At 35.2% G+C, this 15,589-nt stretch overlaps 1 protein-coding gene across 1 annotated transcript in view; it reads right to left on the bottom strand.

The window, feature by feature from the left end:
- The window catches only part of Ak9 (adenylate kinase 9), a 128,470-nt gene that overhangs the window by 37,560 nt on the left and 75,321 nt on the right, over positions 1-15,589 (bottom strand). The window contains exons 18-23 of the mRNA XM_026389647.2: positions 14,176-14,252; positions 11,222-11,362; positions 5,618-5,704; positions 4,933-5,133; positions 4,456-4,577; positions 1,026-1,238 (exon numbers count right to left, since the gene is read on the bottom strand). Of these exons, the coding sequence (XP_026245432.2) occupies positions 1,026-1,238; positions 4,456-4,577; positions 4,933-5,133; positions 5,618-5,704; positions 11,222-11,362; positions 14,176-14,252 (841 nt within the window). The remainder of the gene's footprint in view (positions 1-1,025; positions 1,239-4,455; positions 4,578-4,932; positions 5,134-5,617; positions 5,705-11,221; positions 11,363-14,175; positions 14,253-15,589) is intronic.

The following is a 15,589-nucleotide window of genomic DNA, read 5'->3' as shown; positions in this document are numbered from 1 at the left end:
GACCAAGGGTAAAGTGCCCCTGGGTTCAATCTTCAGTACCAGGAAAAAATAAAAAAGAATTGCCACATGTTCATTTTTATTCTGGTAAAATATTTATAAAATAACATTTACCATTTAAACCATTTTTAAGGGTACAATTTTATGGTATTAAATATATCCACAATGTTGTGTACCTGTCACCATTATCCATCTCCAGAACTTTTTCATGACCCGTAACAGGGAGTTACCTTCTATTCATTAAATAGTTAACTCCCATGCTCCTTCTTCCTTCTCTTCTAAGAATCCGCCTATTCTAGGTACCTGATGTAAGTGGAATCATACAGTATTTGCCTTGTGTGTCTGGCTTTTGTATTGTTTTAAAGAAGATAGAAAACCGACCCAAAGGTGATAAACAACTGAGAATAAAAAGCTTCTCATAAACAAAAGGAGAAAATGGGTTATTCTATAGACACAGCAACACTAGTCATTCAACCAGTTTTAAACTGGTTAGATTGGCCAATTCACTTCAGGGAACATGTTTTGTAATCCAACAAGTATCATCCTTCACTCCTGAAAATCAACCAATCAGGGGTGGACTTACTTGGAGAACAGGTTCAGTGTGGTCCCATCAAGAACAGTGTTACTTGCGTAATCACAATTCTATAGATGCTGTCTACCCACTTATTCCTCTGAAAAGGCACCGATCCCAGAATTCCACATTTCCCCCCAACTTCTTTATAAGATCACTAGCCTGCTCTTCTTAGATTGATGTACATAGATGGGCTGTAACCTAGCAAGCGGTAATTCTGCCATATCTTTTTATTTCAGATAAAAAGACACTAAGTGCTGGTCTGACATAAGACAATTCTTTAAAAACCAAAATTGATAATCATTTTTATGTTACATTGCAAAGAAGTTGATCCTTGAACTTGGATATTTTCACTATATTGTCCTATGAGAGTGGGGACAATACCATGATGGAAGCTGATAATAAGTCCTTTAAGAAGCAATTGGAACGATAATTAGGATAGGAATATTGTTTTCACCTTTAATGGTTCGCTGTGAGCCACATAGTCTTCAGGATTCTCCTGAAACTTTTCTCTAGCCTCAGCACTCGAAAAGTAGTAGAACTTTTCACGGTATTTAGCTGCTTCTTCTGTGCTACATGGTTGTAAGATGAAGTTTTCTTTGAGAACCACTGGACAGAAGGACTTTGTGTCTCCCAAATGCCTCCTTTTCTCTTTAATTCTTTCTTCACTCTAGAAATATTATTCAATTTAAAGAGTATTATGAAAAGGCATTTGATGTAATAATAAAAAGGAATTAAAAATAATCCTCTTGAATAATTTTAATCTATAACAATCCAACTTTAAAACAATCCAAAAGTCATTCTTATACTATTTTAATTATTTAAAAAATTAGTTTCTCATATCCCTCTAAATCCATATCCTAAGTTTTTAATTTTTATAAAGAAAATAAATCAGCACTGAGAATGAAGGTGTGCCTAGACCTCTACAGACAGAAGCCAACAGAAGTGTAATGAAAACCTTCACTCAGAGTTCAGTTTCTAAAATTATTCCCAAGAAATAAAAGTTGAGTCAGGGTGACAACTTTTTGTTTGTTTCTTTGTTTTACATGACTGGATATTGGACTCAGGGGCACTCTACCACTGAGGTGCATCCCTAGACCTTTTTATTTTTTATTTTGAGATCAAGTTGCTAAGGCTGGCCTTGAACTTGTGATCTTCCTGACTCTGTCTCTTAAATAGATGAGATTACACCCATGCACCACAGTGTCTAACTATAAATTCTTACCTATTGTAAATTAAGTTTGAGATGCCTCTGGATTTGCTTTGCTTTCTTTTAAGTGGATATAATCAGATAATAATTTCAAAATATTTTATTTAGCTAATAACTATTTAGTAACAGATTTTCATTTGTGATAAATAATTTCTATGCATGGTATGTATTATACTAAAAATGATTAGTATACTAAAATGATTATAATGCTACCAACATACATATGAAAATATACATATATGTAGGTGCAAATATAATTATCCTATAACATGCTTCTCAACAAAACAAGAAATAATAACTTTCTACAAAGCTACAAAAATAAGACTAATCAATATTTTCCTTCCATCATTCTTATTTAATTTAATTCCTATTAGGGCATTCAAACTTAAAAATGAGCTGAGAAGTATTGATTATTTCCTATGACATGGAAGAGTTTAAACAACACAGGAATTGTTTAATCAGCAAATGTATATTAGAAATGACCTATAAACTTCCTTCTATTATTTTTGTTTGGCTTTTATCTTTTAAGCAAATTTTATTAATTGATTGTTTGGGGGTAAAAGCCTTTTTGAATTTCAAATTTATTAGTATAAAGTCCTCATAATTTAAAATAATTAAATTTTCATTATTGCTTCTTCTTTTTTACCTAATTAAGCTTACAGGAAGTTTGTCTGTTTTCCTTTTGTTGATTGGTCAATTTTTCATTTTGGGACTTTTATTTTGTTTTCCTATTTTAATAGTTTTTGCCTTTAATTAACCTAGGGGTAGTTAATCACTGAGCCACATCCCCAACCCTTTTTTATTTTTTATTTGAGACAAGGTCTGCTAAGTTGCTTAGGACCTTACTAAACTGCTGGGGCTGGCCTCAAATTTGTGATCTTCTTGTCTCAGCCTCACGAGTTGCAGGTTTTAGACATGCACCACCATACCTGGTGAGATCTTTTTTTTTTTTTTTTAATTCCCCTTTTCTCTCTCTAGCTTCCACATATGAGAGAAAACATCCGACCTTTGACTTTCTGAGTCTGGCTTATTCCACTTAGCATGATGTTCTCCAGTTCCCACCATTTACCAGAAAAATGCCATGATTGCATTCTTCTTTATGGCTGGGTAAAACTCCATCATGTACATATACCATATTTTCTTTATTCATTTGTCCATTGATGGGTACCTGGGTTGGTTCCATAACTTGGCTACTGAGCAGCACATGTTTTTGTGGATTCCAATTACATATATGATAGGCTCCTTGTTCCTTAGATCACTGATGATCTCACTTTTTTCACGATTTTTCCTCTTTTGTTTCATTGTAGATAGTTTCTATTGCTATTTTTTTTCCAGTTTGCTAAGTTTCTATTGCTATTTTTTCCAGTTTGCTAATCTTCTAAGTGATTGTTATTCTGTTCAATGAATGTTTCATTTAATTTTTGTACTTTTCAATCCTAACAGTGGAGATTAGGTGTTTATTATTTTTCTATATCTCTGCTTAACTTTTTGATTTATAGAGTGCATTTATGTTAACAGTTTTAATGTTTTTGTCAGGAATTCTGACATCTTTGTCAGTTTTCAATTAGTTTTAATTGATCAACTTTTCTCCTAATTACAAAGTCATATTTTCCTGCTTGTTTGCAGGTCTGGTGATCTTAGAGAGGAGGTCAGAATGTTATCTTGTATTCCCATAAATATTCTTACATGTTTATTCTTGGACACAGTGAAGTTACTTGGAAGAAATTTAGTCTTTTTGATTTTTACTTTTATATTAGGTGGGACCAGAGCAGCATTTATTTTAGGTTGAATTATTCCCCATTCCTGAGGCTACATCCTGATTAATGCCCTACCTGATACCCTGTGAATTATGGGATTTTTTAAAATGCATGGATACTGTACATAAAAATATAAGTCTTGAGTATTATAAACATCTTGATAATGGTCTGAGAACACTAACAGAAGGTGGCCAGAGAAGAGAATCAGAACATAAGCAGGACAAAACCACATCCTTTGGCAACCTTAATAGTCTCATAAGTTAATAATAAAGTACTGAGAGCTGTATCAAAATCATACTGTGTATTATTTCTTGTCCCCCCCATCCCCTGTATATTTGGGTTTAAGTTAGGCAAAAATAACTTAATTGTAAGTGTATGTTTATCTAACTTAATAAGTTATTTTTTATTTATAAAGCCCCAAATTAAAGAAACATTTTCAAGTTTTATGATTGACAGATGTCTGAGCTGGGCACTATCAAATGAAAATGTTTATCATGATTCTGGTGTCAAGGGAGTAGAATGGTGCCCCAACCTGTATTGCTGCTGTTTGAGGGTACTGCACATCATGATCATGCAAGCAGCCTTTTTAAGACTCTCTCTCTGTTTTACATACACACACTACTCTTAGATTTATAAAATATTTACATTTTTAATACCTATATACTTTTTCCATGGAAAAAATTTTAAAAGATTCCCCTTATATTTTTTTCATGGTGTCTTTTTTTTTTTTAATACTAAGTAGCCCTGGTATTTCAGGGAATCAAGTGAGGCTGGGGTCAGGGGAGAACATGAGCAAAAATGTTTACTTATAAAGTTGAGCCTGCCTGTTTGTTCACTTGTTAACCTGTTAGTCACCACTCTGCTAAGTACAGTTTCAAGGACTTACCAAATGAGAATGAGTAGTAATAAAACAGTCATACCTCTTCCTCTTCTTCTTCCTCTTCATCCAAATCCTCATCAATGTCAGCTTCAGCCTGATAGTCTTCTGTTTCTTCATCATAATCATCTATAGTTAACTCCCATGCACTATACTGAAAAGGTTCTGTTAAAAAAATCATTGGAGAAAATATTTTTAGAATGAACAGTTATTAGCATATATAGAAGTGAAACATTAGGAAACTAATTATTATTATTCATCTCTTGGTTTTAATATGTAGGCAAATTGGCCTTTACAAATTCTTTATGTGACAACTGACCAGCATGGCCAATGCTGTGTGTGCCTCATAGCTGTTCTGATCAGGCAGAGCCTGCACTATGATACTTATTAAATATTTTATATATCACCCTTGGATACATTGAATGCTTTACTTCATGAACCATCAAGAGAGGTCTTAAAGTTCCAGCATGTTTTTAATATCTCTACTCTTGATCATAAATGTGGCAATCACAGTCCTTACTTTCCATAGTGTTGACTACTTTTTCAAATAGTTCCTTTGGTGTTTTCCCAGAAATCTCCAAGTTTAAAATTTGAACGCCAGCCTCACTAATTGCTGATTCCAGTGTTTTCCAGGTGGTATTGAAAGAATTAATCTGCTCTATAAATGGCTCCATTTCAGGAACATCAGGATAAGTGTCTTCTGGAAACTCAGGCAGTACAACTTTTGAGTAAAGGTTAAAGGAAAGGAAAAAGAGTCTTTAAATATCTTATCTCCAGCCAAATTGCCAGAATAATTTACACTGTTTATAATGTTTTTCAAACATTTGAAAGAAAAGTAAACTTAATAGTCTTAGCAATAATATATATTCATAATTTCATATTTTAATCATTCTTTGTTCTTTATATATTATACATGAATTATTACCTATTCATAAAACTCAAATAATTAGATAATTAATATGAGCTTCATATGAAAACTTTAGCTGTAAATACAATGTGTAAAATAAATTTGATGAAAGTCAGTGTTATAAGGTGAATAGATACACTCTTAATGGAATAAACTAAATAAATATAATAAATATCAGGCTGACATACAGCATAGAAAGAAATAAGTAGAAATCAGGTAATGCCCCAATTAAAGGACTAGATTCTGTTAAGAAATGTGAAAAGCACTTTTATGCACTACTTTTGTTATATAGTCTAACCTGTTTCAGATTCTTTACTCTCCATGATCTCTTTGGATTCTTTTGTAATTTCTGTTCCTGTTGTAGTATCCTCACTAGGCTCAGAGGCTTAACGAAGAAATCAAATTGTTAGTGTTTGAATTTTAAAATGTTACTTCTTTATGAAAGCTATGGCACAAAGAAATTCAAAACAGTTTAAATTGTGAATAACATGTCTAATAAAAAATACCGTTTTTGTTAAAGAATGGCATAAAAATATATGAAAATATGAGGCAGAAAATGAAGAATATTCTTAAGTATATAAATGGACATTAGCTAGAAAAACTGACACATGGTACATACAATTCTGTTGATGACTATTGTTAAATAGTTTTCAAACTTCTGGTAATATGGCTCAGACTTGCAGTGCCTGATACTCCTTTTAATTTCTCGTTAAATACTGATGAAGCTTGTAATCCCAGTAGCTCAGGAGGTTGAGGTGGGAGGACTGCAAGTTCAAAGCCAGCCTCAGCAACTTAGTGAGGCCCTAAGCAATTTAGTGAGACCTTATCTCAAAATAAAAAAATTTAAAAATGGGCTGGGGATGTAGTTCAGGGGTAACGTGCCTCTGGATTCAATCCTTAATACCAATAAAATAAAATAAAATACCCATGAAGGGGGCTTTGGGTGTGGTTCAGTGGTAGAGAAAAATCCAAATCTACAAAAGAACCCATGAAGATACACCAAAAGACTGCAAAGTGGCAATGAGAGATGATATGGGCATAGGTATGGAAAAATTGGAGAGAATCCTATCTGTTTCACTGTTGAGGGTACAGACTATAAACTATTTTCCTGGATGACATAAGGCATTAAGACATCCTTCACACATGATCTAGCATAGATGGCTTCAGGGAAGATAGAACTAATTATCTATCTTCTCACCCTACTCACATATTTACATGTATAGAGCCATTTTATAACATGTGAAAAACCATCTTCTAAGTTCAAATAATACTTCAGTTCTCCTTTAATAAAATCTATGTTTAATACTTATTATAGCAGGAAGTAGAAAGGGACATGCCCATCCTTTCTTGGCCTTTTGGCTAAGATCTAGTGAAGGAAAGGGATAAGCCCAGGGCTGGCATGGTAGTGACATGTTTAATTGTAAACTTCTCTGTTAATATACGCATTATAAATCATGACAAAGAGAAGAAGATAATTCCAAACTGTCTTAGCTTCTCTGGCTTCATCAGAGACTGCAATGGTTTCTAGATCATCTAGCTTCAGTCTAGAAAAGTCATTAAAGTTGAATACTTGCTAAATGCAACAACTTGAATGCCCGGGGCCAATCCCAGCAGGGATGCAGGGGTCCTGAAGGATGAGTGGCATGGATCGAAAGAGAGGAGTCGGACAGTTGCAAGGTACGAGCAGCCTTCAGAAGGATCTGCTGCCCCTAGACGGGGCGGGCTTTATTTTTATACCTTTTTTGCAGATGTTTTTTTCAGGTAGTAAATGGAAAACCCCAAGCCCTGAAACTTCTTAAGATTTACAATCTTTTTGTAACATATATTGAGTACATTGTTTAAAATATCTTCCTGTAACCTTTGCCAATCATGAATAAGCCTTTATATTTTTACCTCAATCACTAGGTGCCACACTACGCAACTAGACTATATGTCTCCTGACCTATTATTAACTTTTAAATGTAAAGCATACCTATAATTATTTCATTAACCTTTAACTTTAAAGCATACCTATGATTATTGGTAAGCTTTCTTACTTCTAATATAAAATTCCAGTAAAACACACTTAAAATACTGAAAGTCTATTACTTAAAAGCCTACTATTCTGAAGTGCCTCTAAAATATATTTATGTCAATTTTACATTATTTTATTTTTAATCTCCAAGGTAATTTCTTTTTTTTTTCATATGACCTATTTAATGGCTTTCTTAAAGAGTTTCTTTGATCCTTCATCAAAATACACCAATTCTTATACCTTTGTAATCTTTAACTAAAGGGCAGGCTTTATACCTCAACCCATTTGCCATTAATATTAACTGTGTGTTTCCCATTTTCATCATACATTCCTATGTAAGGCAAAGGAGGGTCTGTTGGTGGGGGGAATGTATGTTGCATAGGTTGTAGCTTTAGAACAGGGTGGGGGGTGGGCTTAGTGTAAATTGTTCACAGTGGGACAAACATTTCTTGTTGATAAGACTTGAGAAATAACATTACTGTTTGTATCCTGAGAGATACTGAAACACACCTCAGGGCATGAGTTAACTGTATCCTTAGTCTCATTCTGGGAATCTTCCTGCAATCTCAGGCAATACGTACTTTTATTATTGATTGACGGATGTCCTATTATCCATATCATGAGTATCATAAACAAAACACTGAACATTTCCCATGGTTTCAGTTTCCAGATGGTCCCCTACGCTGTGACCCTGTCTTCACCACTTGAACTATAAGTTATTGCACATTAACTTATATCACATATATCAGGTCTATATTGGAGAGTGTGAGGCAAGAAGTTTAAGTGAAAGGATGGGGTGAGGGTGGGGCAGGTTGTTCTTGGAAATACTCCTCTAACTGCCCTTCCTACATGGTTTCTATAAAACCTATGAAAAGATGTTATGATGAAAGCAAAGAGAATATTAATTCAAAGACTCAAGTGAAGACTTTGCTTTTTGAAAACTTTTTTTTTCTTTTGAAAACCAGGGGTGCTGTACCACTGACCTACATCCCCAGCCTTTTGAATTTTTCATTTTGAGACAGGTCTCACACTAAGTTGCTCAGAGTGGCCTCAAAGTCACCATCCTCCCCATTCAGCCTCCTGAGTCACTCAGATTACAGGCATGCACCACTGTGCCTGTAAATTTTATAAGATCTATGCTTGGAGTACTCAACAAGCAGAAGAGGACAACAGAGTCTATGAAACAGGAGCCACGAGGCATAAAGATAGACCTCTCCAAAATAAAGGCTGAAATGCAAGAAAATTAGCTCAAATAAAACCATGCAAGGAAATCTAAAATGCGACAGCAGAATTAAAATATGCCTTAGGAGAAAATAAACTATTAATATGGAGGATAACAAATCTCTGAAGAATATAGAAGGGAAATACAAAGAGATAAAAACTTCGGGGAAAAGAAGATTAATGTGGCTGAGAAACAACAGTTATTTAGCCAATAAATAATATATGATCCTGAAAAAGGAATCGAAAGCAATAATTAAAGAAAAACCACTCTGAGCTAGACAAAGACTGGAGAAAGTACAGAATTTGGGAGCAATGTCAATTAAATTATCAATAATCCTACTATCCCATAGGTGCAGAAATCCAAGGACTGTGTCCACACCTGTGGCATTCAGCTATGTGAAGATGCTGTGCCTCCTTCAAAATGATATCTGGAGGAAGTGTGTAAACAAATAATTAATTCTCATATTAACAGCTACTATGTATCAGAATAAACAGTAGTCTTGTATGAGGACTTTAAAACGTACTAGAGCAAACCTTTCCCTCAGGCTGAAGTCCAATCAGACTATAGTTGTAAAACTAAAATAAAGAACCACATGCTTAGAAATATTGAAAGAAATACATTAGAATGTTAAATATTATTGTCTTTTGCTAGTGATTTCCCACCCCACAAAAAGAAGCTTTGTATTTTAGTAATGCCATTTTTTTCTATTTGTATGAATTCTACATTTCCTGTAACTAGCATATGTTTAATCAAATTGGGCTGGATTTTTGAACAATTTAAGACAGTTCCACATCAATTATATCAGAACCATGATCATGGTCTATCAAATGTCTATCAAAGGATAGATATTTTCCAGCTTTTAAGTGGTCCATTAGTCTTTTTCATGAATCAATTCTTTATGACCTGCAAATACACTATGCAGCTGTTATCCTAAGTTTATGTTTTTAGGATCAGATATGCCTCAGGCATAAATACTGAGCTTTTTCTGTAACAGAGGGGATAATTTATAGAACTTTTTTCCCCAAGCAAAATTTTTTCCTATGGCAACAGTTTTCAGCTACTAGAATTATTTGGATTATGTCTTAACATGGAGACTCCCAAGTTCTATCCTAGATTTACGGAGCCAGAACTTGCATTGAGACAGAGCTCAATAGCCTTTAAAATAAGAATTTTAGGACACACACACACACAGAGGAATATAATATAAAGACAAAGACAGACAGGCATGGTAGCACATGACTGTAATCCCAGCAGCTCAGAAGGCTGAGGCAGGATTCATCCCCAGAGCCTTCAGAAGGAGCACAGTCCTATTTACACATTGATTTTGGACTTCAAGCGTTCTGAACTGTAAGAAAATAAATTTCTATTGTTTAAAGCCATCTTAAAATTTAAGATTAATTGTTGCAGTAGCCCTAGGAAACTAATACATTTCCCAATAGTCTGCTTGGAAATGAGCATTAGAGAGCAACGTGAAATTTAGTGAAGATTTAGCAAGGGAGAGATGGAGGAGAGAGTTTATGTCACATGCCCTACCGCAGACACTGTTGATAACTCACCAATCCTGTTTTCCTCTTTTTCTTTCCTGGCTTAGTGGGGTTTTGGTCTAGTGTTTACTCTAAACCCATATAGTTGGAGAGACTGACCTCATCCACAGCTCCAAGGAATTAATCTAAGGTCTAAGCCTCACATGTAGGTTCTTCTTCTGATTTTGAAGAAGGAACAGTAACTATTAATTATGAAAGTACTAAGATTTAAGGAGATGGGCATTACATGCCTGTAATCCCAGCAATTTGGGAGGCTATAGCAGGAAGATCTCAAGTTCCAGGTCAACCTCAGCAAGTTAGTGAGACCCCACTGTAAAATTTTTAAAAAAGGGTTGAGAATGTAGCTCAGTAAAGTGCCCCTGGGTTCAATCCTCAATACCATAAACAAAAACAAAAACAAACCAAAACAAAACAAAAAACAGATTTAACGAGGTGAAATTGCTAATTACCCTGACTTGATATGATGCACTGTACACACGTATCAAATTAACACGCTGTACCCTACAAATGTGTATATTTATTCTGAGTCAATTAAATGTTTTTTTTTAAAAAGTGAAATAAAATGTTTATTCTGGAGCTGTGAGCCTAATAACACCTTGGTAAGAATGAAATGCATATACATATATGAGCTACAAAATATGAATTGTGTAAGTTTTGGTGATTTTGCATATGACTTAAATGGTCTTTTATTTGCATTTAAAATGGCACTGCACAATGCAAAAATAAGTCATTAAATTCATGCTAACAAGTTAATTTTTCTCTCTATTTAAAATGACATTAAATAGCAAATGAAAAACACCATGAGAAGCTGAAAGAGAGGGGTTGGGGCACATTGGAAGAAAAAGAACTTTGTATTTTAGTAATTTAATGGCAATCTGTTCCTGCTTTTGGGAAAATGTGCGCTGCGAATTATGTCACTGACCCTGTTCCTGAATGCCAGTCATGGGGCCAAGCACATTCAACTTCCCTATCACACTGCACACCATGTGATTTGGCTTCTTTCTGAGTCTCATCTTCCTATTTTCAGCCAGCTTCCATTTTATTATCTCTCCCACCCCGACTCCTCTTTCTCTCTAAGGAACCTGAGTAGAATGAAAGATATGGCCCTCAGTGAAGTCTAACCTAATTTATGTTCTGTTTCAGGCATTTCCAAATCTTCAGGTAGTAATGACGGTCTGTTTTCAGGCACTTCAGATTCTTCATGGACATCATAGTCCTCACCTTCGAGTTCTTCATCAGGATCGTGATAAATAGCATCAATTTCTAGAAAGAATTAAAAGGAATTAAACTATCATTCAGTTTAAATCAACAAATATTTATTGGGTGTTAATAAGTGCTGAGGCCAAAAGACTCCTGCCCTCCTGGAGTATGTGGTTTAAAGGGGGAGACAGATGCATTATCTCTATATTATACCCACTCAACATGGTGGTACAGAATTAACAGACTAAGAGTGTTATGGGAAAACCTGACTAAGGGTTCATTGAAAAGAAGAAATGTTTATAGCAGCCCCAAATAATCTAACAGTATAAGATCAGAAGCAGTCCAATTCCATTCAATAAGGGAATGACTGTCTAATATGATATCCACTAGTCATGTGCGGCTCTTGAGCCCTTGAAATGAAGTTTGTACAGATGGATATATATGTAAATATGGACACCTAGCCTCATTCCATAGTTTGGCTATTGTGAATTGTGCTGCTATAAACATGGGTATGCATGTACCACTATAGTAGGCTGATTTAAATTCTTTAAGATACTGAGGAATGGTCTTTTAAGGAATTTCCATACTGATTTCCACTGTGGATATACAAATTTACAACCTTACTAAAGAGTAAAAATGGATAGATTTTCTTATCATTAAAAATATTAAATAATATAGATTGTTGATCAATAATGTCCATTATAAATTTAGAAAGCATAATTCTAAGTTTTATGTAGTCCCTGATGACCATTAATATATATTGGAGTTTTTCAGGAAAAAAATGGCAAGTGGTATCAGAAAACTGGTCTCTCTAATTCCCTTTCATGTAATATTTTTATGAAAATGGAAAGCATCTCTTTCTATGCAGAGATGATATGAAAAAATAATTGTTTTCTGGACTCTTGTGGAAATTTTTTCCCCCAGTGAGTTTCTCCAAGAATTGCATTCTGATGGTGTGATATACTTCTGGCATCTAAATTTTATCTGAATCCAGATGATTAAGCACCCAGAGAAAAACAACCTGAAATATTCTTAAATCTAGGTCTTAACCCAAACCACAGTGCATGTGGCTTCTAAGTATGTCAATTGGAAAGTAGTGAATCTTTTTGTGTTAGATTGAGGATTTTATGGTAACACACACAAGTATGAAGCAACACTTGCTGAATCTTACAAGCTTGTTATATGATGAAGCTATGTGCTCAACATATCTCCTATAATAAAAAATTTGGGGGGCTAGGGCTGTGGTTCAGTGGTAGCACACTTGCCTGGCATGTGTGAGGCACTGGGTTCGATTTCAGCACCACATATAAATACATAAAATGAAGGTCTATCAAAACTAAAAAAATTTTTTTAAATTGTCATATACATCAAATATGTGTGTATTCATTTATAGGTTGTATTCTTATCCATATTAGATACATTATAAAATGTACATAAGAATTGATATATTTCAGAAAATTATAAAAAGTTTAAAACCTTTTTTTCCAAAACCCTACTGAATAATCTATGTCACATATAAATTTTGGATGGTTCAAAGATGTTTTAAAGATCCTTGAACTATTTGGGATTTTGATTGTTAATTATACAGTCATCTGTTGATTCATGACAAACTACCCAGAAATGTAGTGGTTAAAAAAATCACATATTATCCTTGTAGTTTGGGAAGGCTTAAATGAAAAGTTCTGGCTCAGGTTGTCTCATGTATTGTAGTGAAGATGTCCATCAAGGTTGTAGTTTCTCAGGCCTTAACTGGGACTGGAGGATCCACTTCCAAGGTGAATTCCTCAAAGCCAGTACCAAAGTGTTCAGAGAAGAGTCAGCTACTACCACCGTGTCCTATTCAAAATCCTGGCCTACAGAATGGTTTAATGAAAATGGTGGTTGTTTTATGCCCCTAAGTTTTGGAGTGGCCTGTGGCATAGCAGAGGAAAATTGAAACAAATACTCTGCACTTCTTTTGAGCTATTATCCTCTTTGGAAATCTGGTGAAACTTATGGACCTCTACTCAGAATAATGTTTTCAAATTCATAAAATAAAATATATAAAAAACCAATAACATTGAAATCCAGCTATCAGATTTAAACTATTTTTTGTGCTATAGGAAAATTTTGCATCCTTACTAATGTATTCAAGAAAAAGAACTAGCTGCTGGTTTAATAACTGTTATGATGATGGAACAGTGATAAGCATAGATACAATATATAAAACTACAATATGAAATGAAAATATTTTAATTTCTACTGATAACAAAGTCAAGGTACTTCTAACACTGTTAAGGTTTATTGCCTGTATTAACAGTTGAAGGAAATACTAAATTGAGTTTTAAAGGTCAGCGAAACTATAGTTGGAATTAATTTTCCATTGAAGTTCACAGACTCCTGAATTTTACCTATGGATCTCAGTTTGAGAACTACAGCCTTTAAAGAAACTTAAAACTTAGAAACCAAAAAGTAACAAAGTGTAAAGGCAATAGGCAAAGCGAGAGTTTGGCTATTTTCTCAGCCCTTGCAGGATTGTTCTGGGAGAAGTAATTCTAACTGCCATGTGTTACCCATGAGAAGCAACCATTTAAAGACATTCTACACATGCTGTTCCACTGTATATACATATTCTTGAGGTGCAAGAGTATGTATCTATGTTAGGAGTCTTTTCTCTGAGTCAATGACTCCAGTAACCATATAATTTATTATCCAAATTTAAATTGATTGATAACAAAGCGAGTACTATAGACATAACCATAGACATAAACCTGGACTCATAGGCAAACTAGAAAATGTGATTGTCCTGTCTATAATTCACTTCAAATAATGTAGTTGCTTGTAGTAACAATATAAGATTAAGTGACACATTATTAGTCATATCAATCTGTGTTTACCTTTTGCTTTCTTGTTTATGGCTTCCAATAGCATTTGCTTTTCTTCTTCTATTCTCAATTCTTCTTCTTTGGCTCTTCTGAAACGAGAAGATCCAAAATTTTATTATCCTTGGAAATTTAGACATCTTACCTTATTATAGAATTAAACGCTTATAGTGGTAAAAATAAAAAGAGTAAATTGTTTATAATATTCTTTATACTTTTTATGTTACAATGTACAATTTTAAATTACTCATGTTAATTTTCAGTTGTTGAATTGTTGTTTTGGTAGGAAAAACTGGAATGTTATATTTTAAATAACTTTGGTGAGGAGATCCAACATGGCGGTGGGCGTGAGCTGACGTGGATCTGGGGCGAATAGTCCGGGCCTCTCAGAACACACACCAAGCTGGGATCAGCTGCATTCAAGCTCTCATTCGCCTGCTTCTCGCAGCCAAACCGCTATGACTCAGCACTAACGATCCGGCTGAAACAACTGGTCAGCCCATCTGATCCTACGGAAGTAAATGCCAACCGAGCCTTCATAGGCAGTGGCCACAGGATTGAAACCGGGCTTGGGGAGAGACAGTCAGGACCCACCCATTGCATTGGTCACCCGGCAAAGGGAACGAACTGTCACCATTTGCATGGGATACCACCATGGCAGAGAACTGACATCACCAAAACGCAGCGGAGGAGATAACTTCATTGAAACCAGCCGCAACAGGTATGTAATCCCCTAGCCTTCCCTCTCCACACAGCGGGGAAACCTTAAGGGCCCCTCCTCCCTCCCAGCTCTCCCGTGAGCGTGATAGCCAGAATGAGGGAATCAGCAGTGGCGCGGGACTCGCGGCATGGAACTCCCGGCTACTGCTCCCACCAGTGCTGACAACTGAGGTCCCTTGCACCAGCTACTGGGGGTGTGGCTACCGGAGGGCAAGCAAATTCGCTGGGGGTTCTCAGCCCCAAGCTCTACAAACTTAGGGTCCGAGGGAATGGCAAACAGGGAGAGTGTGCCCAGGCGTCCATGAAAACAGAGCTCCCAGGAGCAGCAGACCTGGCATGTAGCCAGTATTGTGGTGAGTGCCACCGGTGAGAGAGGCCTGGCTAGAGGAAAAGTGGGGAAGTGACTAGACACAAGAGGAGGCCCTAGGCACCCAGGATTGGAGACCCACCCAGTCTGGGAGGAAGAGCTGCTACACAGTGATTGGTTCCCGCCTATTGAGAGGAGAAGCTTGGCCCAGTGGGCACAGCTCCACCTACTGGAAGAGAAGTTAATCAAACTCTAAGACTGCATTTATTAATTTTTTTTAAATTTGGGTTTTTTTTTCATTTTCATTTTTTTGTTGTTTTGTAAATATTTTTTAAAAATTTTAAAATTTTTTTTTATTATTTTATTTTATTTTTTTTAATTTTAATTTTCATTTTTTTATTA

This window comes from Urocitellus parryii, chromosome 8 (genome assembly GCF_045843805.1).
Source record: "Urocitellus parryii isolate mUroPar1 chromosome 8, mUroPar1.hap1, whole genome shotgun sequence".
Taxonomy (NCBI): Eukaryota; Metazoa; Chordata; class Mammalia; order Rodentia; family Sciuridae; genus Urocitellus; species Urocitellus parryii.
The sequence above is the reverse complement of the archived record's forward strand: the minus strand, read 5'-3'. Positions and strand labels throughout refer to the sequence as shown.